Source organism: Peromyscus californicus, unplaced genomic scaffold (assembly GCF_007827085.1).
Source record: "Peromyscus californicus insignis strain IS unplaced genomic scaffold, ASM782708v3 Scaffold_18__1_contigs__length_77618521, whole genome shotgun sequence".
Classification (NCBI taxonomy): domain Eukaryota; kingdom Metazoa; phylum Chordata; class Mammalia; order Rodentia; family Cricetidae; genus Peromyscus; species Peromyscus californicus.
This window is the reverse complement of record NW_026294480.1, coordinates 6,483,216-6,506,106: the sequence shown is the minus strand read 5'-3', so window position 1 is coordinate 6,506,106 and position 22,891 is coordinate 6,483,216. Positions and strand designations below refer to the sequence as shown.

Sequence of the window (22,891 nt, the reverse complement as noted above, 5' to 3'; positions counted from 1 at the left end):
TGTAAAATCAACTTATAAAAGCCATTAAACTTGATATACACTATTAGTAGACTTCCTGAGAAAGTAATCAGGAAAAAGAGCACATTCAGAATCTCTAAAGAAAAAGTAGAAATATCTAGAAATAAACCTAACCCAGGAGGTAAAAGATTTATATAACAAAATTTTAAAATACTGAAAACATTACCTAAAGAAGACACCAGATTACAAAGAGAAAAACATATCCCTAGATTAGAACTCATGTTGTACAAAGGTCTACATTAATAAAACTATTTACATAATCAATACAATCCACATAAAAATTCTAATGGAAACCATCATAGAACATGGGAAAAAATGTGAGAACACAAAAGAACAGAAATAACCAAAGATGTATATTCCTTAATATCAAATTGCATTACAGAGCCATAGTGAAAAGGATGGCATGGGACTCACATAAATACAAACATACAATCCAACACAATGTAACATAAGAACAAGAGATAAACACTAATGCAATGGACATGTAATTTTTGTCTAAAGTGTCAAAACAAGGAACTGGAATTGACAGCCTTTTCAAAAAAATACTGTTGACATAAATGGAATCAGACCAAAGACCAACATCCTGGATGGCAAACACCTAGTCATATAGCTCCAGTTTAGTATGAGAGGCCTCTGATGAAACACAGTTGACTTGAAGTGCTTAGGAAGCTCCAACCATCCTGCTCAACCTGTAGGACACATACCTTCTTTCCTAGGTCATTGATAGCATGCATTAACTACACTTCAATAGATCCATTACTAAGCCATGAGGAAAGATGTTGCTATACTATTTGCTATACTATTTCCATGAACATAGTGCTTTAAATGATAGCTGATATGCTGCTGTGTGAGGTGTCAATAGTGAAAAATGATTCTGCCAGTCATTATATATAGGATTCACTACAATATGAATTTACTCATGGGTAAGGATTGTTCTTAAGGCTTTGTCACACTATTTATACCTGTATGACTCCTAAACCAAACAAACTCTCTGATACTAAGGTATGAAGAAAAATCAATCCTCTTATCAACTGAGCGTGTTAGTTTTCCTTCATGCCTAAAAGTCTCATGTTTGTGTTTAGAACAATCGCTCCACACATAGCTACTGTCTTCGATTTCACAGGTTTCTCTCTAGTCTGAAAATGTTGGTGTTGACTTGGGGAAACACAATAACCTGTTATATTCTTTACTTCTCTGCAGTGTGGATGCTCAGGTCTGGAGTGGAGGCTGGGCACATCTACAGACTTTGTGACGTTGTCTCGAGAATGCCGTCAGGTGGTAACAACAGAGTTATGAAGGGAGAAAAGGTTCCCATATTCACGGCTGTCCTAGATTGATTTGTTAGACTGTACTAGAAATGTGGACTGGACTAAAAACAACACACGGCTGTACTACAAACAACATGGGGGAATAATCAGTTTATTTCAAATTATGAATTATTGTTCCTCATCCAGGGAAGCCAGGACAGGAAGTGATACAGAAACCACGGGGGAATAGTGCCTTCTGACTTGCTCCATCTGACTCATGTTCACAATTCTTATGCACCCAAGGAATTCCTGTAGAGGATGGTGCTGGTTATCCTGGCTGGCTTCTCTCACATCACTTAGAAATCAAGAAAGCACCCCGAACACAAGTTTATAATAAAACTAATCAGAGAGAAGCAAATAGCTAACTGAGAGTCCTTCAGATTTCAAATAATGTTGGGTTGTGTGGTGTGGATATCTGCAGCTAGCTAACAAAGACATCTGCACCTGCAGTTCCTCATCTATGTCACACTTTGTTGCCGATGAAGACTTGAATCACTATTAAATGCTTAGGCACCGCTTTGAGTGTGTAGAGTGTCTCTGCAGTATGAAGGATCTGCAGATACTGGGAGTGTGACAAACAGTTAGAGAACTTGGACATTGATTGCTTTTGTTGGATTCTTCATCACAATGAATTCTCTAAAACTTATACAGGCATGAGGAACAGCTAAGCCTTGGTCCTATTCTGCACATGAGTAGGGTTTCTCTCAGGTGAGAATTACTGAGGTTGAACCAGGACTGAATGATAACTGAAACCTTCACCACATCCTTCACATTATAGCTTTGATTTTCAGGATGAAGATTGTTGTGTTATTTAAGATACAAAGAAACATGAAAAGCTAGGCACTCCCTTCATGTTTGGTTGTTATACTGCCGAATGAATGTTACTGATGGTTAATAGTGTTGACTGAATGTTAAAGCACTCAAATCTTCATATGTGCATGGCTTCCCTACTCAATGCATTCATTTGTGCTGCATAAGGTCTGAATCATCTAAGGATTTACCACATTCCACATGCTTGTGGAATTTCTATTCAAAATGAATTATTTGATGTGTTTGAAGGGCTACAAAAGTGTAAACTTTTTATTACATTTGTAGGATTTCTCTCCAGTATGAACTGTCTTGTGTCGAGAAAGGGTATAATGATTAACAAAGGCTTTGCCACATTCTTCACACTTGAAGGCATTCTCTTCAGAATGAATAGTTTTATGTACCTTAAGATATGAAGGACTAGAAAATCTTTTGCCACACTCTTCACACCTGTACGGTGCCTCCCCAGTATGAACAAATTTGTGCTGGGTAAATATACAAAGTTTGGTAAAGGCTTTGCCACATTCTCCACACTTGTAGGGGCTGTCTTCAGAATGAATTATTTCATGTCTTCTAAGGACTGAATAAAAGGAAAAACATCGGCCACACTCTTCACACTTGTATGGTTTCTCTCCAGAATGAACAAACTTGTGCTGAGTAAGGGCATAAAGCGTGTAGAAGGCTCTGCCACATTCGCCACACTTGTAGGGATTGTCTTCAGAATGAATTCTTTGATGTCTTCTAAGGGTTAAAGAAGAGGAAAAACATCTGTCACACTCTTCACACTTGTAGGGTTTCTCTCCAGTATGACATATTTTGTGCTCAGAAAGGACAGAAGGCTTAGCAAATCCTTTTCCACACAGTTCACACTTGTAGGGTTTCTCGCCAGAATGAATTCGTTTATGCTTGTTAAGAATTAAAGCAGAGGAAAATGTTCTCCCACATTCTTCACACTTGTAGGGTTTCTTTCCACAATGAACTCTTTGATGTTGCTTCAGGAATGAACGATCATAGAAAGCTTTGCCACATCCTTCACACTTGTAGGGCTTCTCTCCAGAATGAATTCTTTGATGTTGCTTCAGCATTGAAGGATAGTAAAATGATTTGCCACATTCTTCACACTTGTACGTTTTTTCTTCAGTATGAATTTTCTGGTGTATAAAAAGTGATGAGCGAGTACTAAACGCCTTATGACATTCTTTACACATATAGGGTTTGTCTCCAGTATGAAGTCTCTGGTGTATAGATAGGTTTTTTTGAGAACTAAGGGCCTTTCCACATATTTCACACTTGTAGGGTTTCTCCCCTGTATGGATTCTCTGGCGTTGAATAAGGAGTGAGTTATAATCAATGGCCTTGTTGTAATGGTTACAATCATTTGATATTGTTCCTGTTGAGGAAAAGTTGAGATATGATCAAAAGCTAAGCAATAGTCTTCATATTTATAATGCTTACTGTTAAAATAGAGAGATTTACTCATACATATTTAACCATAAATCAGAAAATAAAGTATGTTTAAATATCTATATACACTGAGCATAATTCACACAATAGTGTAGGAGGAAATAATCTATACTTTTATTGGAATAAGAGCACATCCAAATAGAACAAAGAAATAATGGCACATTATTTAAAGTTAATAGCTAAGTAACTTGTAAGGGCACTTTACTAACAAAAATCAGCTCATTAATATAGATGTTATATGGCTGGACATCCATGAAATTATAACGTAGCCAATCCTAAAAAGAGAAAGTGGATTGTGATTGTGTGATTGTGAGTTGTCATTAAAATACAAGAGTTTTATCCTACACATAGAGTATTATTTTGTAAGGTACAAAAGATATGCTGCACAAAAAGTAGATAGTCCAGAACAAGATTAAATAATATAGCTCAAAAATTCAGGACAGTATTTTATTTTTTATTTGGATGACTGTAGGGAATCTTTCTCTGTCCCATCAGCCAGCTCCCAAATCATAACACAGAGACTCATTATTAATTATGAAAGTTTGTCGACAGTTTAGGCTTGTTTCTAACTAGCTCTTATAAGTTAAATTAACCCATTTCTTTTCATCTGCTTCTTTTACATGGCTTGGTTACCTTTACTTTGTAATGTCCATGCTGCTGGCTCTGTGTCCTAGCACCTCCTCTCTTTTTCCCAGCATCCTCTCTGCCCCGAAAATTTTGCCTAGTTAATGACCATTCAGCTTTTTAGTAAACCAGTCCAAGTGACACATTCTCATAGTGTACAAAAAGATTATTCCACAACAGATGACATGAAATTATATACCTGAACGTATCAAATCATGATTTAAAAAAAAACAACCCTTCAGGTCACCTGTGAATAACAAATTTTGCTGAGGCAACATATTTATCAATGAATAAAGGACAAAATTACCCAATTTTTTTTGTTTTGTTTTTTTAGACAGGTTTTCTCTGTGTAGTCTTTGTTGTCCTGTCCAGTGGGACTTGACTCTGAGATCTGCCTGCCTCTGCCTCCCCAGTGCTGGGATTAATGGAGTGAGCTACCACACCCAGGTTAAAATGACATATTTTTAAGATTCATTCATTTACAAGATTAAACAATTATTGAGCACAGAGTAGAGAGAGACAATGAATAAAGCATGACAATGGGAGACTCCTGTTTGTCCACAAAGTGAAACTCAGAGTAGCACAGCTCATAGATATTTTAATCTTACACTTTCCTTATGTATTTTTATCAATCTGCTTCATCCATCCACCAAAATACATAGTGTATGTATAACAAATGACTTTAGTTAACACATACTTCCAAATAATAATACCAGATATCAAATTGCCAAGTAAAAGAAAAAAATCTTGAATCTACAAAATTCTGAAAGCTTATTAAGGTATTAAACACATTTTCCTAGCTGTGAACAGTTTTAATCTTTGAATATACATCCTCAAAGTGCATGGATTTAAATCCTTATTACTGAGTGTGTGTTAGGAAGAACCTTTAGAAAATATCTTCATCACTCATAAAGGACTCTAATGAAATGACTTTCATTAACATGAGTATAAGTGATGGGAATAAAAATTGATATCTTACAATGATTTCATAACTTGGTTCTTAGAAAAGTGTGCAGTTTTTTGAGGACTAGAAACAGTGCAAAGTCTGTTACTGAACTGCCCAAAGTGACTCCATTTTTGCCAGCGTTATATCCAATTGCTCACCCAGCTAAACAATCCTCCTAAGAAAACAGTCATGCAGCCTCACCTGCAGCTTTGGGAGATGTCCTGTTTTACAACATAAATTACCTGAATCAATGGAACTGACACCTTTGAAATTTCAGGCCCCTGGACAGCCTCTGGTATGAGGTAATTATGGGTTTGGCTTTACAAACCCAATCAAACCAGGGTATTGGTACAATGACCACTGTATTTCAGGACACCAACACCAACCTAGTTCTTGTCGTGCTCTGAAGAGCTTTGTGTAGGTAGTTTTCTCTGGTCCAGATTCTGGTTAGTGGAACAATCCTGACAGGGACTCCTTCCCTGGGTCTCCTAAGTGGGGGGATATTAACCGAAGAAGTAATGCTTAAAATCTTCTAATCTGAGGTTGTATTAGTGAGTCTGGAAAACTCCCTGTCTCTTCTTCACCTCACTCATCTGAGGCACTGAGCTCCCCCTTATGGTCTTGTCTAAGACTCAAACCTACTTTCTGGATCAGTGAAACCATTTTAAAAAGATACAAAAATATATATTAGAGGTTATATCTCTAATAAAAGGGTTAAGTTATTTAAGATAGATAAATTAAATAAATAAGGGGCAAAAACCTTAAAACCTTGAAGCCAGATCTGACTATGTTATACAGGCTTTTAAAGACAGTATACTTAATGGTCTAAAGTTGTTAAAGTTCCTAAGGTTATGAAGGTCTATACATGTTAACAAAATCTGACTTGAAGCTGTGTCTATCTAGTCACTTATGTCTTTGCTAACTTTGTTAAGCTAACAACTATGTGTAACTCCAAAATATGACACCCTCACACAGATATACATGCAGGCAAATGGCCAATGCAAATAAAATAAAAAATGAATAATTTTAAAAAAAGTCAGCCTTACAATTCCCTCCTCTGATTGCATTATTTCTGATGAAACAAGCTACTTAATATAGAAGGTCAGTAGGACTGATTTAGATGTTGTAAACATAAAACTTAAAGGGATGTGGACAGTGAAGTTCTCAGAACCATTTGTAATGGGATCTGATTCTCTCTTCTGGTGTGCATGAAGATAGGACACTCATATACATGAAATAATAAATAATTTTTAAAAAGACATAAAACTTAATGATGTCACATTACTCATGCTTAAATATCCTTACTGTGCCCCAAACTGAGGTTGTAGTCACGATAAATACAAATGTGATTCATTTTCAGTGACAATCTTGAAGGGAGAGACTAATTTATACTTTCCATTACACAGTCCTCTGTACATGTTACCAAAATTAAGCATAAAACAGATAACTAATTGAAGGTCAACTTAAAGTTTCCTTAATATGGAATAATATTCAAAAGCATATGTACTTAAAATAATTGGTTATTGAAATTACATGCTTGAATAAAAAGGGTTAAATCTACACTACACTTGCATGGCAGGATACAGCCAGGATCAAATAGCACACTTACCCTCAATGGGACACAGAACTATGAGAGTAAATGTCATGCTAGCTTAATCAAAGGATAAGGATACATGGGGAATAGGACTTATCAGAATCTGCTGCCCCTGTCTCCCTGTGGCCTGTAAGCCAGACCAGGAAATCTTTATCCATTATCTGTTGGGAAGAGGAATCACTCTTCATGTCCCACAAGACAGGTTAAGGATTCTCTCATGCTGTAGAGGATCTTAGATTCTGCACCTACATCCTAAATGTCTCAAACAATAGAGGTATTCCTTGCAATCATTCTGTACTCAATGTCTTATGAACTGATGTTGAGTATCCTATGTATAGGGGAACCTTGTACCTACACCTGGCACCCAACTGTTATGGGAACTACATGCCAGTTCAAATGGTCATGCCCTGTGCCCCCAGGTTTCATTCCTCCTCCTAACAAAGCCAACCCCAGAGCTGAGCTGTCCATGTCTGATTGTGGAAGGAGTCCTCAGCAAAGTGGTAGATAATATATGACAGAGGCTCTGTCACAGGGCCAGTCAGCAGGATGAACTATGGCACTCATTTAAACTAAGCTGCTTGTGCCATGTGTGGACCCACCACATCAGGTAAAGAAAGCAATATGGCCTGAGGGGGAGGTGAGATGGGCTGTGACAGTTCACCCAGATCACTAGTTCTGAGTCACCGTCCAGAGACATCTAGGACCAGTTCCTCAGTCCTGCTCCCATGACAAAGCCCAAAGCCAACGGACCTGTACACACGGAAGAAGTTTGTAGAACTCAACAGGAGATTTTTAGATATAGGGACCATGAGATCTCTTCCTCCCATTGGACTCATGGTAATATTAGCCATAATATTTCCTATAGGGCTAGTAGCACTAGCTACGTATGACTGTTCTCTGGGGGGAAAAAAATGTTACTAACTCTGATGTCCTGGGAACATCAGGTTTAGAAATAAAATTTTCTGATTTCTCTAATGAATAATGACTGGGTATATATACAAATAAGAGTTGGTCTTCGTATATGATAAAAAAAATTAACCTAAACAGAAAAAAAAAATTGAGCCTTATAACTCAGTAAAAAGCCTAAATCTACTAACTGCCATGAAAGAGAGGCCGGGGGCTGGAGAGATGGCTCAGTGGTTAAGAGCACCGACTGCTCTTCAGATGTCCTGAGTTCAATTCCCAGCAACCACATGGTGGCTCACAACCATCTGTAATGAGATCTGGTGCCCTCTTCTGGCCTGCAGGGACACATGCAGGCAGAATACTGTATACATAATAAATAAGTAAATCTTATTAAAAAAAAAAAAAAAAAAGAGAGGCCCACAACTGCTCGTCCCACAAGCGGTGTACTGGGGAATCCATGGCTGAACTCCTTAAGGCCCAGCAGGCCCGCTCTTCCTTCTCTTCCTTGGTTTAATGGTCTGGCTCTGCTTAATCAACTGCTTGTAAAACTTCATGGATAAAAACAAAACAGTCTCTGCTAAGTTAGTGGATGGAATGGCCCTTATGCAATCCCTTATACAGTAAGTTAATGCTCTGACTCTTCCCTATGAACAGTGGCAAATGAACTGTCCAAAGGGACTCCCATCTGTCGGAGTTGTATCCAACTGCTCCCCACCCACGCACCCAAATTCTTCTATTCAACAGAACCGAAACTGCTGAGCCGTCTGCACCTGTCTGCCTCTCTGGGATGGAACTGTGGGTTTGCTTTATAAACTCAATCATGCTCGCTTCAGTGTAGAGATCCTTGTGGCATGAGTCTGCTCGGAAGCCCAGCAGATAACTGACTCTTCTGCACAGAACAGCATTTCCCTGAGTCTTACATTACTATGTAGCCTCAACAAAAGGAAGAACCTTGGAAGTCATGGTAAATACAAGCACAGCTCACCACTGGGGAAATACAAAGCGTAGGAGACTAAAACCATCATGGACATCTGAGATATATCCTCTGTTGAAAACAAATAAGAGACCTAAAGAATAATCACCACCACAATATCTTGTTTCAATACAGGTGGGTGCTGTGGATATCGCTCTGTATAAATAAAATGCTGATTGGCCAGTAGCCAGGCAGGAAGTATAGGTGGGACAAAGAGAAAGGAGAATTCTGGGAAGTGGAAGGCTGAGGCAGAGAGATGCTGCCAGCCACATGATGAGAAGCAGATGTTAAGATACCAGTAAGCTACAAGCCACCGTGGCAACTTATAGATTAATAGAAATGGGTTGATTTAAGATATAAGAACAGTTAGCAAGAAGCCTGCCACGGCCATACAGTTTGTAGGCAATATAAGTCTCTGAGTTTACTTGGTTGGGTCTGAGTGGCTGCAGGACTGGCGGGTGAGAGAGATTTGTCCTGACAGTGGGCCAGGCAGGACCAGGAAAACTCTAGCTACAGGTGGGAATGCCTGCCTCTCTGTTGGATCTTTGGACTTTACCTATCCCCTGACCCCTCTTTCCTACACACCTGGGTGTACAGGGGTTGGTACTTGTCTCTTCACATCCCAAGGTCCTTGTCTTTGCTCCAGAAATGTCACCAGGTGTGGCTTGGAGACAGCAAGACCTGTTTGGAGGAAAAGGGAATAAAATTGTTGACATGTTCTTCTACTGGGAATTGACATGTCCCTTCTAGTACAGTCTTTATGAGGAAAGATGATGGAATAAATGACTGCAGACAATCAGTTCCATAATGTTTTCTCACAGGACCACTACCATACATGAAGCAATGTACAATGTCCAGATTCTAAGTCTCATTTAAGGGGAAAAATATTAAAATCAAATTGTAAAACATTTTCATTAACATGAGTGTTCAATACGTCATGACACAGAATTACTCCCAGTCCCACTTGAGTGAAGAATGCATGTTTCTAACACAGACACGTTAAACACACAAAGAGAAACACAATGAAATGTTTCTTACCTATACAGCAACCTCCCTAATTTTTCTTATTTTTTAAAAATTTTTATGTTATGTGCATTGATGTTTTTACAGGCATTTATGTCTATATGAGAGTGTGTCGGATCCCCTGGAAATGGAGTCGGACAGTTGTGAGCTGCCATGTGGGTGCTGGGAATTGAACCCGGGTCCTAAGCAAGAGCAGTCAGTGCTCTTAAGCACTGAGCCATTTTCCGAACCCCCTAATTCTTCTTAAAATGAAAAATATGGCCGGGCGGTGGTGGCGCACGCCTTTAATCCCAGCACTCGGGAGGCAGAGCCAGTCGGATCTCTGTGAGTTCGAGGCCAGCCTGGTCTCCAAAGTGAGTTCCAGGAAAGGCGCAAAGCTACACAGAGAAACCCTGTCTTGAAAAACCAAAAAAAAAAAAAAAAAAAAAAAAAAAAAAAAAAAAAAAAAAAGAAAAATATGAAACTTACTGTTGAAAAGCAAAAATTCTAGTGAGATACCATGCCAAGAGAGGAAGCTACAAGTTGATAATGAAATAAGAATTCACTATGGATGAGATCCTCACCCAGGAAATCAAGGTGGCTGTAATTCTCCAACATCACATCCCTGTACAAAATCCACTGAGCAGGCTCCAGGCATTCCCTCTCTTCTGCAGAGAACTCAATGGCCACGTCCCAGAAGGACAGCATTTCCTGAAATAAAGACCAATGAATGACATCACACTTTTAATTAATTGAAACAATAACAACATTGATTCCAAGATCTATTGGACTGGCTAGCTCTCCTGTCAACATGACACTGGCTATGGTAACGTAAGAAGAGAGAAGCACAGCTAAGAAAATGCCTACCCAAGACTGTCCTGTAGCCAAGGGATATTTTCTTAATCAGTGATTGATTGAGGCAGCACAGCCCATTATGGGTGGTGCCACCACAGTAAGGTAGTCCTTGATGGTTCAAGAAAGCAGGCTGAGCAAGCCAAGGAAAGCAAATCAGGAAACCGTGTCCCTCTATGGCTTTTGCTCCAGTTCTTGATGCAGGCTCCTGCCTTAACCTCCCTCAGTGATGGATGGACTGTTACCTGAAATTGTAAGCTGAAATAAACCCTCTCTTCTCCCAGTGACTACTGGTCAGTCTTCATCACAGCAACAGAAACCCTAACACAGGCATCATGTGCCTTTGGACACAAATCTAGATTTTGCTCAGGATGAAAGAGAGCTAGAAAAGTTTCTTACATAGTTGAGTAATATTCCTTAGACATGCCTGAAGTGGTCACATAATCTCACACTTGATCCATTTTGAAGGAAATACAAGGTAAAAGATCCTACTAGCATAATCATACAGCTCTGGATGATAGAACAGCTTTAGAAGATAAAACAAATATTTCAGGAGAAACCATAAAGGAAATATTTTAAAGATCAAATTCAAATAAGAGAGACTTTTTGATTAGAAGGTGATACTTCATGTAAGTGTGACCATTCAATCTAAACTAACATTTGATCATTTGATCAGATATAATTTGCCAAAAGGGAAACCAAAATTAGGGTATGGGGATGGTTTTGTTTTTGTCTTTTCAGAAGAATGAAGGCATCCAACTAAGGAATCTGAAGACCACTGGACAAATGAGAAATTTGAAGAAAAAGGTCGAATCATATAGAGAAAATGTCCCAAGAAAAGGAGTAAATTGGTCTACCAGTATATCACATTTCTAACAGAATAAAATTTCATAAATCTTGCTAAATTTTTGTTTCTGCTGTTCCCTAAAACATATAATGCAAATAGTCTTTTTGTAGTCCCAGTTCAGTTAAAAATTAAAGCTGGCTTTGGAGTTGGAGCATGTCTCTCCTCTAAACCCAAGCATGCTTGTTAAAGCAAAATCCAAAGTCTGTCTTATGTCAGAAGAGCCACCTGATATGGGACAGAAGGAAAACCAAATTAAGGGACCATTCTATTGCCAGTAATCTCATAATACTTTGGTTTTATTTTGTCTCTTTAAAACTTTTCTTAAGTTATAAATATTATCTCAAAATTTATAATTTTTATATATATATATATATATATATATATATATTTAACTTTTTTCATGATACTAATGGTCATACAGAGTACTAATTCTAGAAAAAGGCTTCATACAGATTCCTGTACATGATTTTCGGTTTGTGTCTCTATCAGGTAACTAGGAATTAAGGTTTTTGTACTCTGGATGTACATAACAAATTATTGTCCTTTGACCTCTTCAAGATTTACTGTATATGACACAGAAAATGTTTAAGTTTTCCGCAGTGAACCATGATGACCATGCCTAAGAGAAACCTTTGAAGTCTCCAAAAGAAGGATGGGGCCCCACAATGATGACTCCACTGGCACTATGGTAATGCCACTGAGCTGACAACCACCACCCAAAGATCAGCTTTGGAATACAAACTGCTTAGAACAAATTCAAGGTGGCCAGCTGAGACAGTCCAGTCTCACAGACTACTCCAGCCAGGACTTGAGACAAGCCCTGTTCTTTCCCATTACAGAGACTGGGCAACAAATGATACAGCAAGCTCTCCCAGGACTTGACCATTATCTCATTTTTCTTTCAGGATCCCCTAAAGATGACGTCATCCCCAGAGAACAGGAAGTAATTTTAAGAACACGACACCTACATTCCCAAGAGGTGTGATGGTGTTTTTGATCAGTCAGTGGGTTATAGATATTTGTCCTTATTTAGGGAGGTTGGATATTTTGATTGTGTTCTGAAAAATGAAGCTTCCTTGGAGTCAGAGGGTGGAGCGAGCCAGTAGCTAACCATCAAGGTTTGGAGGACTGTCGAGGAAAAGGACTAGAAGTCATCAGGTAGGGCGGAGACAGGATCTCAGCCCTTTTGAACTGAGCAGCGACAGAGGTAGCAAGCAACTGTGGCTGATCCCTGTTCTCTGATCTTTCAGGTTCATGGCACCACAAGACAACAGTTCTCTGCATTTTGGTCTGTTTTCATTTTTTTGTAATTCACTCTGTGCTGCAGCAAGAAGCACCTATGGCAGAGCAGTGCCAGGGACACTCCAGTGTGGGTCCAAGGAGAAGTACTTGGAGTGCAGTTAGGGATTGTGATATAGATATGAGAGGATGAAAGGGTAGATTACTGAAACTACTTTTAAAGAGGAACTTGTTTAAAATGTTTTACATTGCTATGGCTTTTAGTTTATTGATACAAGTTTAAACTTAATTTTGTTATACTGTGTGAAAATTTCTATTCTCATTTGAGGTATTATGTTTATGTAACTCATTTAGATTGTAGTGGATAATTAAGAAATACAGATTAATAATTAGTTTTCTATGATAGTCAAACTTATAGTCATGTTGTTTTCTAGGCATACATAGATATAATTCAGATAGATAGGTAATCTTCAAACACTATGGCATTTAAAATGTTTTAAAAATTTAGACTTTCTGGACAGTGAGACATGACTGCTCCTGGCAGCACCGATTTACTTCAGAGGAGGGTGGGCATGGAAGACACTCCACATGGAGTTTATTTTCACCTTGGCAAAAACAGCCATTTGGGCAAGAAACTGTTCTTGCCTGGACTGCTTGATCAACTGGACATGCAGGATCCATAGGAAGGTGACCACTGAACTTTGCTTGGCAAAATGGTCCTTTAGGTTCCTGTTTTGCAGAGGAAACTGCCAGACATTTTACAGGACACAGAGAAAAGTGACTGAGAGACTCTAGGCCTGTGGGCTGAAGACAGATGCCCCAATTTACAAAGGAACATTAGGTGACTGTCCAGGCTGCCAGTTGTCTCTGTCTACTCTCACAAGATTCTCGAAAGTTGCTTGCATCCTCCCATTTCTCAGGTAATATTATAAGGTCTCTGATGTAGTTGAAGACTAGATAGTTATAATTTCCTTAGTTATGATAAAAGACAAGTTAGATATGAAACCTTAGACTCACAAATATAGGATAGATAGAATATTTTCTTTTATTTTGCCAAATACAAATAGACTAGATATTATAACTGTAATTCTTCCTTGATAACTGTTTTGTTATATGTAATTTTACTATGTGAAAGTTAAAACCTTCCTTTTAAAAAAAAAAGAAAAGGGGAAGTGCTGTGGATATCGCTCTGTATAAACAAAATGCTGATTGGCCAGGAGCCAGGCAGGAAGAGACGCTGCCAAACACCAAGAAGAGAAGCAGATGTTAAGATACCGGTAAGCCACGAGCCATGTGGCAAGGTCTAGATTTATAGAAATGGGTTGATTTAAGATATAAGAAGTTAACAAGAAGCCTGCCATGGCCATACATTTTGTAAGCAATATAAGTCTCTGTGTGTTTACTTGGTTGGGTCTGAGTGGCTGTGGAACTGGCAGGTAAGAAAGATTTGTCCTGACTGTGGGCCAGGCAGGACCAGGAAAACTCTAGCTGCACTGGTCTTTGTTGTGGTTCATGGGCATAAGAGTTAAGCAAGATTATTTATTGCTCTCTGCCTTGGAGCTTGCAAAGCACCTTCCAGCGCTAATAAAATTCACCTTTAGACAGGAGACCTTCATGTCAAATACAGCTCCAATCCTCTGAGTTTGTGTCAGCATTGGGAGGATGGAGTAGCTATTGTAACAAGACCTTTGGTACAGCAGAAATGTATATTCTGTAAAGAATGACCACACAAATAATATCCTTCAATAAACGGCAGAGTTAAGTAGGAACTAGGACAACACATTTCTAAGTCACAGGATAACTGAAGAAAACTGATGAATAGAACACCCAGTAATTTCTCAAAAGAAAAGCAACTGAACTGTAGTGAAGCTTCTTTGTAGCTAGTGGAGTACGTTTCTACCTTTACAAGGAAGAGGACAAAAAAAACCCAAAGGGAAAAAAAAAAACACGGATGAGACTCATTTTAACAATATGATCACCAAGAGCAGGGGAAAATAGTCACTGTGGAGAATGGAAAGAGCCCTGAGCACAGTGAAGATGGAAACATACTTCTGTGAGAGAAATATTATAGGTCTCCAATGGAGAACTAACTGCAAGGATCACTGCCTGTGTTGCCCAGCACTGTCTACCACCATTCCATGAGGAAGTGTCTGCTGTCTTGAGGTCAATCTCCTATGAGATGCTGTCAGTGGAGGGCAGTGCATCTGTAAACAGGAGAGCATTTAAGTAGGAATTTTATCCAATACAACTAATGGCAACCATTTCAAGGGAATGTGAATCTGGCAAAATTCACTTTCTATAGAGAAGAAGTACAAATAATGTCTGCTCTGAGGTGGGCAAACTGTCATTCATTAAAAATTGATAACATTCTCAATATAATTGGGAGCCAGAAATCTGTAGTCCACTTGAATAGAGACTGGTCCTAGAGTCAAGTCTAGAACAACAGAATGGACAGAGTAGATACATTAAGAACTCCTGCATCTCCTGTCAGTATTCCTCTGAGATACCTTTTCAGAAAAATCAGAAAACACTGAAAATTGGTGGGAAGTCCAAGCCAGATGCAAAGGGAGGACTGGATTCCTGATCAGGTTCCTAACAGTAGTGACCTTCCATTCAAAGCAGCCTATGTCCTGATCAAAAGACATAGTGTTTAAAATACACACTATACACATCATCAAGTACCAACTCCAAGTTCTCCACCCAGGCTCTATACTTACACACATGTGGCATGAAAGAGTCATTAATTATGACGTCTTAGAATGATATAACATAGAAAATCGAATAAATCATGAAAAAATTGAGATATCAAACATAGTACTAGATTTGGAAACAAGAATTCCATAATTATTAAATTTCAAAATATTATCACAAGCTTTGCCTTTTACATTAGATGTCTTGATGTATTTGTGGATTTTAGTAGTCAGTATACTGTTTCTCAGTCTTCTTAAAGCCCCAGTAAGTGAAGTGTATCTAATAAAGATTGGTGACATGCATTCTCACAGATTTGACTTAATTTCATAGAGACACTGCAAAGAAGAGAATAATGGAATACAGATTTTCAACAAGATGGCCATGCAACAATACACACCTTTCAACCCAAAATATGTTTCTGCACTTGATAATAACTATGTAGAACATTATGCCAGACACTTTTATAACCCATAATTGACAATGTAATGAAAAATCTGTGCTGCTCAGGTTTATTCCTTGGATATGTGTTTGACCCCTGTTCACATTTTATGCAATGTCTCTCCATGGCCTCTGACATAGTCATATAGTTTGATCAACAGGAACTGAATGTCCTCACCCAGCACACCTCCCCTCCAGAGTTTTCCAGATATGACATGTCTAACACAGAAAGGCTCATGCATGAGTTGTAAACACAAGGAACTCCCTCCCTCACACTGACATTAGAACACAATGAAAGAAGCCTGAGAGGAAAGAGACAGGACTGCTCAACAAGGGGAACTGGACTGGACCTGTGAAGAGCAGGAACCAGCATTAGCACTTGGCTTTACTGGTTGAACATGGCAGTGCCCATGTGAAGGACAGGGAGGAAGTGGTTTTGTTCTGGCTCACTGTAAGAAGCATCTGCACACAGTGGAACCTCTGGAGTAAGGACAGGGGAAGGCATCCCAGCTGCAGCTGCAGAAAAAGACCCGGGAATGTAACCACAGCAGCCACATCAGTCAAGAACTGCAGAATGGAAATGAAGAAATAATGGGGTCTCGGATTAGATATGAAAGGAGCAAACTGGAAGAAATCAGTGAAAGCAGAAGAAATCAGCATCAGGTCATGACAGTAACAAACACAGATTAATATCCAAAAAGAATGAACAATCACTGCATATAGGAAGGAATATTCAAGCCAGGCAAAGAGGAACTCTTCTCCGCATAATAATTGCAAACAACTGTCTAATCTCCAAAAATTTAGTCTCTTTAACAAAAACATGTTAGTGAGTAATTTAGTCAACAGAAGTTAACCACAAATAGTTAAGTCAGCAAAGTGCTGATTGCAGGGGTTTGTCATGGTGTTCACTATAAGAAACATGAAATGAACCATAGAAGGTATATCTCATGACCATGACATATGTTTAAATGTTTTCTGACACAGACTCTGGCCTTGAATTTGCTATGAAGCAGAGGAGGACCAGAGGTCCTGCCTCCCACTAACAAATTCAGAGATGACAGGGATGTGCAATAGAGTAGACTGGAGTTTCTTTCCTATCACAGGTCTGTCTACTGTAAATCACATGAATACACACAGTCTGTGAGTTCTTCCTCACCCCACTGACCTGACACAAAAGCCTGGCACTGGAACCCAAGGCCATGAGAGTTTTTCACCTGTTCTTAGAGACCCTTCTTATGGACTACCTCAACAAGCTCAAGGCTAGATCAAGACTTGTTGACACAACCATTGTGGTCAACTCTACATAAGGGATGGAAGACCTTTCCAAGGTTAAGAAAACCCAGCCCTCAAGGTGAGGCCGGAGTCAGCTTCTCCAGTTCCTTCTTCCTGCAGAAAATGCCTCTATCTGTGCCTGTTCTATGTGTAGCCAAAGCTTTTCTACAGCAGCTGATTCTGGCAGATCTGTCTGCTGTGCTCCAGAATTTCACATTGGTGAACTGTTGTACCTCAGGTTTTTCCTTTCTTGATCCTTTATCTGTCAGCCAAAATGACCACGATCAAGACCTCAAGACCGTTACACGAGGCCGGCTACAGAGTTCAGGAAGGACCAGACCCCGTTTGCTCTACAGATTCTGAGAAATCTGACAGCGTCCATTGAGAACGGCTCAGCTAGAGAAGCATGCTTCCCCACCAAAGCTGCTCAGTGAGCTCCCAGCTCCACCTCAGAAGCAGGCTGTCAGCTGGCCATCATTAGTTTGCAATCCAGGACTTTGCACTATCATCTACTCCGCGCTACCAGGCAGCTCTCCTGTCCCAGAAGCCCAAGGCAGACTCGAATGGCAAGAGGCGTCCTAAGGAAATCACTCAGAGCGCAGTCCCTATCGCCCTCTCCCCAGCCCTGACCTGCAACCTCACGTGACCCAGCCAGTTCAGCACAGCACCTCCAAGGCAGCTTCTTCCGCCCTCCCACCCAGCCCAGGTCCGCTCCCTCCAGGACGGACCCCGGAACCCCGCACAGTGCCTCAGGTTACGCTGCACCCTGGACCAACCTCCATGTCAGAGATGCAACAGGACTGTCGAGTAGGGCAGGACTCTCGCCCAACTTTGGGAAAGCTGCACGTGTGTGGACCAAAAGCCTGATGGGGATTTCCTGGATGTCTCCCTATGACGTCACAGTCGTTTGGACTACGTTTCCCAGAAATCTATGCGAAAAAATTCCGGGAACCTATGTATAGAGATTTCTACACTTCCTGGATTTGTGTCCGGCTGCCCGCAGTAGTGTTTTGGAGGCAGAAGCTGAGTCAGCAGGACATCCCTAGGGAGTGAGACTGGTGTTCACTTCCAGATCCACAACACTAGATTATTAATGTGAGTCGAGTCTTTGACAGAAATACTAGCCTTGTAAGTTTTCTGGTCCATATTTGTGATTTAATCTTACTACAGCGTTTAAAAATCACATGACTCAGTTTTGCTTTAAAATAATGAAGCAATACACTAATGTGGAAATGAGAAGTATCTTTTAACCATGATTTTGAAACCAGCCGTCTAACTGCTCAGCGGTTACTTGACAAATGGACTCGGGAATGAAAGGCTGGACTGGGAAATTTAAAGAGAGCTTGTTTCTAAGTAAAAAGGGAAAGTCAAAACAAAACACAACTAAACAAAGACGGGTTAAAGCAGTTGAGTATAATGTCGGCTATGTCTTAATATGCTGTCCTACAAATAATAAGTAATCCTTCTTCTGTACCGACACTCTGTGTGAGCCATTCATGGATCTGACTCCACGGCTTGGAAAACAGTTTTGTGAGAACATTGGACTCTCTACAGTGTATTGATGAGGGACACAGAGACGGTATAATCACTGAACAAAGTTAAATGTCCAACTCTCTGACATTTACTTGCAAAGATCTCCCCTAATCCACCTCAGGAGTTTTCCACCTGTCCTTCATTCCCTTGAAAACTTTCACCTAGTAATCTCTGTAAGCCATTTAGTTTTTGTGAGAGCTCTACTAGAGTTTTACCAGTGTCTCCATGGTTTTTCACAAACTCAGGTCCATATTCACCACCAGGTGTGTGCTAGGAGCTCATGCTTACCTCCCTAGTGAAGGGTCACTGGTCCTGGGTCATTCACTCAGGACTGAAGCACAGATAGCTCAAACTATCTAAACAGTCCAGTTTCCTATGGTTCTGTCATGAGTATATGGTGCAGTTCCAATTCCACTTAGCGATCACCATGTTCCATGGAGAGTGACCCCACAGGGATTGTTAGGAGGGCACTGAACATCTGACCAGTCATATGGTGAGGCTGTTCTCTTTAATAGTGCTGAAGAGAGTCATGGTGACCTCCAGGGTGCACTTCCTGTCTACACATCCAGTACAATGTAGACGGTGCTGTCATGTTCTACTGTCTTGGGACAGTGTCAGCCCCATCGCACAGTTTCCTTCTACTTTGGGTGCTGACCCCGGAGAAACTTTCCTAGAAGTACAGTTTTGAGCATGAGCCCCTACGATGAGCCTTCACCTTTCAAATGAAATTGTACTTCCATAAGATAGATACCTCCATGGATGGGCTTTTGGGCCCAGGAAAAGTAGAGAAAGCAACTTCCAAAACTATAGATATGACAGAGATATCTGGCTGCCTGGACAGTGATTCTGAGGTTCCTCTGTAGCATTGGGGCATCCATCTTTGACTTTCAGACCTAGAATATCTGACAGACTTTTGTGTGAAGGAGGAATTTTGAAGAACTATCCTGTCTTGTCTTGGCAAAGTTTGGCAGTCACTTATCTTTGTATGCTGCCTGTCTAGTTTGGACAGTATACTGTCATCAGTCAAGGCAAGGGCAGTTTCTTTGCCAATGGCTAGGTTTTACCACATAGAAAGCAAACTCCATATAGAGGTACTTGGATGCCCATCATCCTTTTTTTAAGCAAATTGGTGTTGCCAAGAGTGGACATGTCTCACTATCATGAAAAGCCTTATGTTATTAACACATTTTTAAATGCCATATTCTATAGGTCTTTGAAGTATTTGAAGAGCATCTGCCTATCTAATATATCTGTGAATAACCTTGAAAACATACCTGAGTATAAGTTTGACTATCATAGATGAAGATTAATCTGTATAGTTAAAAAACTATACATTACAGTTTTAATGAGCTGATTAGCACAAAACCCAAACAAGAGTAGAAACATACATACAGATTAACAGAAATAACTTTAAATTTGTACCAATAAACTGAAATCCATAGCAATATAAAATATTTAAGATTAATAGTTCTTTTTGTGGATTAAAGTAGATTCAATAATATACCCTTTTATCCTATCATTTCTATATCCCCCCTTTTCTTTTTAGAAGGAGATCTCTGAATCTAATTTCCTTTATTCATTTTTTTTCCTGACCATTACCAGTAACAACCTGTAACCAATCCCCCTAATGTGGCAAGCCAGAGAAATCTTGGATCAGGACTTATTTATTAGAGGATAAAATTGGTATAGCACACTCATGAATACAGAATGAAGTAGTGCCACTGAATTTTCATCCACCAGGGAGGGATGGGGAGAGGTCCAGATGAGGTCACTGAGCTATGGCATCAGGAAGCCTTCCATGTACAAGGGCACACAATCCTCCCCACTTGATTTTTAAAGGATTAGGTATCCTCAGAGAAGAACGTGCCCATCAGGCCAACCCCATTCCATGCCATTGGTCATTAGACCAAGTAGCCAAATTCTCACAGCATTTCCCCCTTTTGTCTAAAATAAAAAGGAAGGTTCTAACCCTAACATAATAAAAACTATATACAATAAGAACAATTATCAAGTATTGTCCAGAGAAAGGAAAAGGTAATACTCTTAACAAAGAATGAAACTACATACAACAAGAACAATATTAAGAAGGAAATACATTCTGGATATCCAAACCATAGTAATAGGCAATTTTTATAGAGATTACTCCAATAGTTGTCCTTTCCTGGAGAATCTAAGTTTTGGACCTAATGTGTCTTTAGCTAAGATTCAGGAGGACAATAACTGTAAATATTTGGTCTTCAACCTCTTCAAAAACCTGAGAAGGAAGATAATATTACCTGAGTAAGCGGGAAGTGCAAGCAAGCTACTTCCAAAAACTGCAAGGAATGACAGAAACAGCTGGCTGCCTGGACAGTCACCCAAGGTTTCTCTGTAACATTGGATCATCCAACTTTGGCTTATAGGCCTAGAATACCTGACAGACTTTTTTCAGAATCACGAAAATGTAAAGAACTGTCCTATCCTGTCTTGGCAAGGTTCAGCAGTCCCATTTTGTGTGTGTGTGTGTGTGTGAGTGTCCTGTTTGTCCAGATTGGACAGCGTACTTGCTGTCAGCAATCACGGCAAGGGCAGTTTCTTGCCCAATAAGCCATTTTTGCCAAAGGGAAAACAAACTCCATATGGAGTGTTTTCAGTGCCCGTCATCATCTCCGCAGTGGATCAGTACTGCCAGCAGCAGACAGGCTTCATGTCAAAAGAATTCTAAATCATTACAAAATTTTAAATACCATATTCTGTAGGTCTTTGAAATGTTTGAAGATCATCTGTCTATTTATATCTTACCTCTGCATGTCTAGAAAATCTAACTAACATGACTATAAGTTTGACAAACATGGGTGACTATTAACTTGTAATTATTATTAACCTATATACCTTAAGGACTAAAGCTTCATATTATAAAAATAAACAAGCTGTAGAGGTAATAATACCTTTACAAAATTAGAAACCAAGGTACAGTATAAGGACAATAACCTCACAAGTGTGACAATATAAAAAAATATCTTAACTGTTGCACAAATCCTAATTGGTCTTCATAAAAACCTAGAGCCAGATATAAGGGTGAAAGCTGAAATATCAGAGAAGCAGAACAAGCCACAGCTACCACCTCTTACCTCACCAACTCCTCAGCCTGAAAGAGAGCTAATTCCTGTCTCCTCCTGCCTTATATTCCTTTCATATCACTTCCTGTCTCAACCATCCTAGTGCTGGGATTAAAGGTGTGTGATCCCAAGTGCTCGATTTAAAGGTGTGTGCCACCACTGCCTAGCTTTCTCTTTGGGACTGAATTAATCTCATATAGCCCAGTGTGGCCTTGAACTCAAGAAATCCAAATGGATCTCTGCCTCTGCCTTCTGAGTGCTAGGATTAAAGGTGTGTGCCACCACTGCCTGACCTCCATGACTAACTCTGTGGCTAGCTCTGTCCTTTGATCTTCAGGCAAGCTTTATTTCCTAGATTACAAACACTATATCGCCACACTTATTGAGAGGCAAAAATGTAAAATACAATATGAAAAAATAACCTTATTTTGCATCAGCATACAAAAATATCCTAAACACAAGTAGAAACATGTACAGTATGACAAAAATAATTTTTTTTAGATTTATTTATTTATTATGTATACAGCATGTATGACTGCAGGCCAGAAGAGGGCACCAGATCTCCTTACAGATGGCTGTGATTCAGCATGTGGTTGCTGGGAATTGAACTCAGGACCTCTGGAAGAGCAGTCAGTGCTCTTAACCTCTGAGCCATCTCTCCAGCCCCCGACAAAAATAATTTTACATTTGTATCAATGTACAAAAATATCTAAAACAGAAGGAACATATATACAACATAACAAAAATAACTTTGGATTTGTATCAATATACAAGAATCTATACCAATGTAAATTATTTAAAACTGAGAGTCTACCTCTTATTCCACCTTTTAATCTTATCATGCCTATCCCCCATTTTTCTATTTCAAATGAGCTTCCTAAGTTCAATTTCTATTGTTCTGCTCCCAACCCTCTTACAACTTGTTACCACCCCATACAGATGACAATTAACCTTAACTTTGAGGGAAAAAAACCCAAACTACCAGCCCCACCTATTGGAAAAGTAGGTATCATTTTCTTAGAATTGCTTCCTGCTGTTGGGGGTGACATGTCTCTATGGGGCCCTGTAAGAACTGAAACAATGGTTAAGTATTTGTAGAACTAGCTGCAACATTTGTAAGCAGTCTCTGAGTAATGGATTTATCTGGAGTTCTGGCTGGAGTGGTGCAAGAGGGCAGACCATCTCAGTTAGCCATCTTAGAATTGTCTTGAGCAGTTTGTAGTCCAAAACCAATCTTTTGGTGGTGTTTATTGGTGTGATGGCATTATAGTGATCCAAGA

At 39.6% G+C, this 22,891-nt stretch overlaps 1 protein-coding gene across 5 annotated transcripts in view; it reads right to left on the bottom strand.

The window, feature by feature from the left end:
• Positions 1–22,891, bottom strand: part of LOC128113360 (zinc finger protein 58-like) — a 65,645-nt gene that overhangs the window by 27,249 nt on the left and 15,505 nt on the right. For 2 of the 5 annotated variants that reach the window (XM_052742984.1, XM_052742985.1), the window contains exons 1-4: positions 17,757–17,887; positions 10,226–10,352; positions 9,225–9,320; positions 2,537–3,522 (exon numbers count right to left, since the gene is read on the bottom strand). In XM_052742984.1, coding sequence (XP_052598944.1) covers positions 2,537–3,522; positions 9,225–9,320; positions 10,226–10,352; positions 17,757–17,762 — 1,215 coding nt within the window. In that variant the 5' untranslated portion in view covers positions 17,763–17,887. Of the gene's footprint in view, positions 1–354; positions 3,523–9,224; positions 9,321–10,225; positions 10,353–17,756; positions 17,888–22,891 lie in introns of those variants that run through there. The other 3 variants (XM_052742982.1, XM_052742983.1, XM_052742980.1) reach the window with 2 other exon arrangements.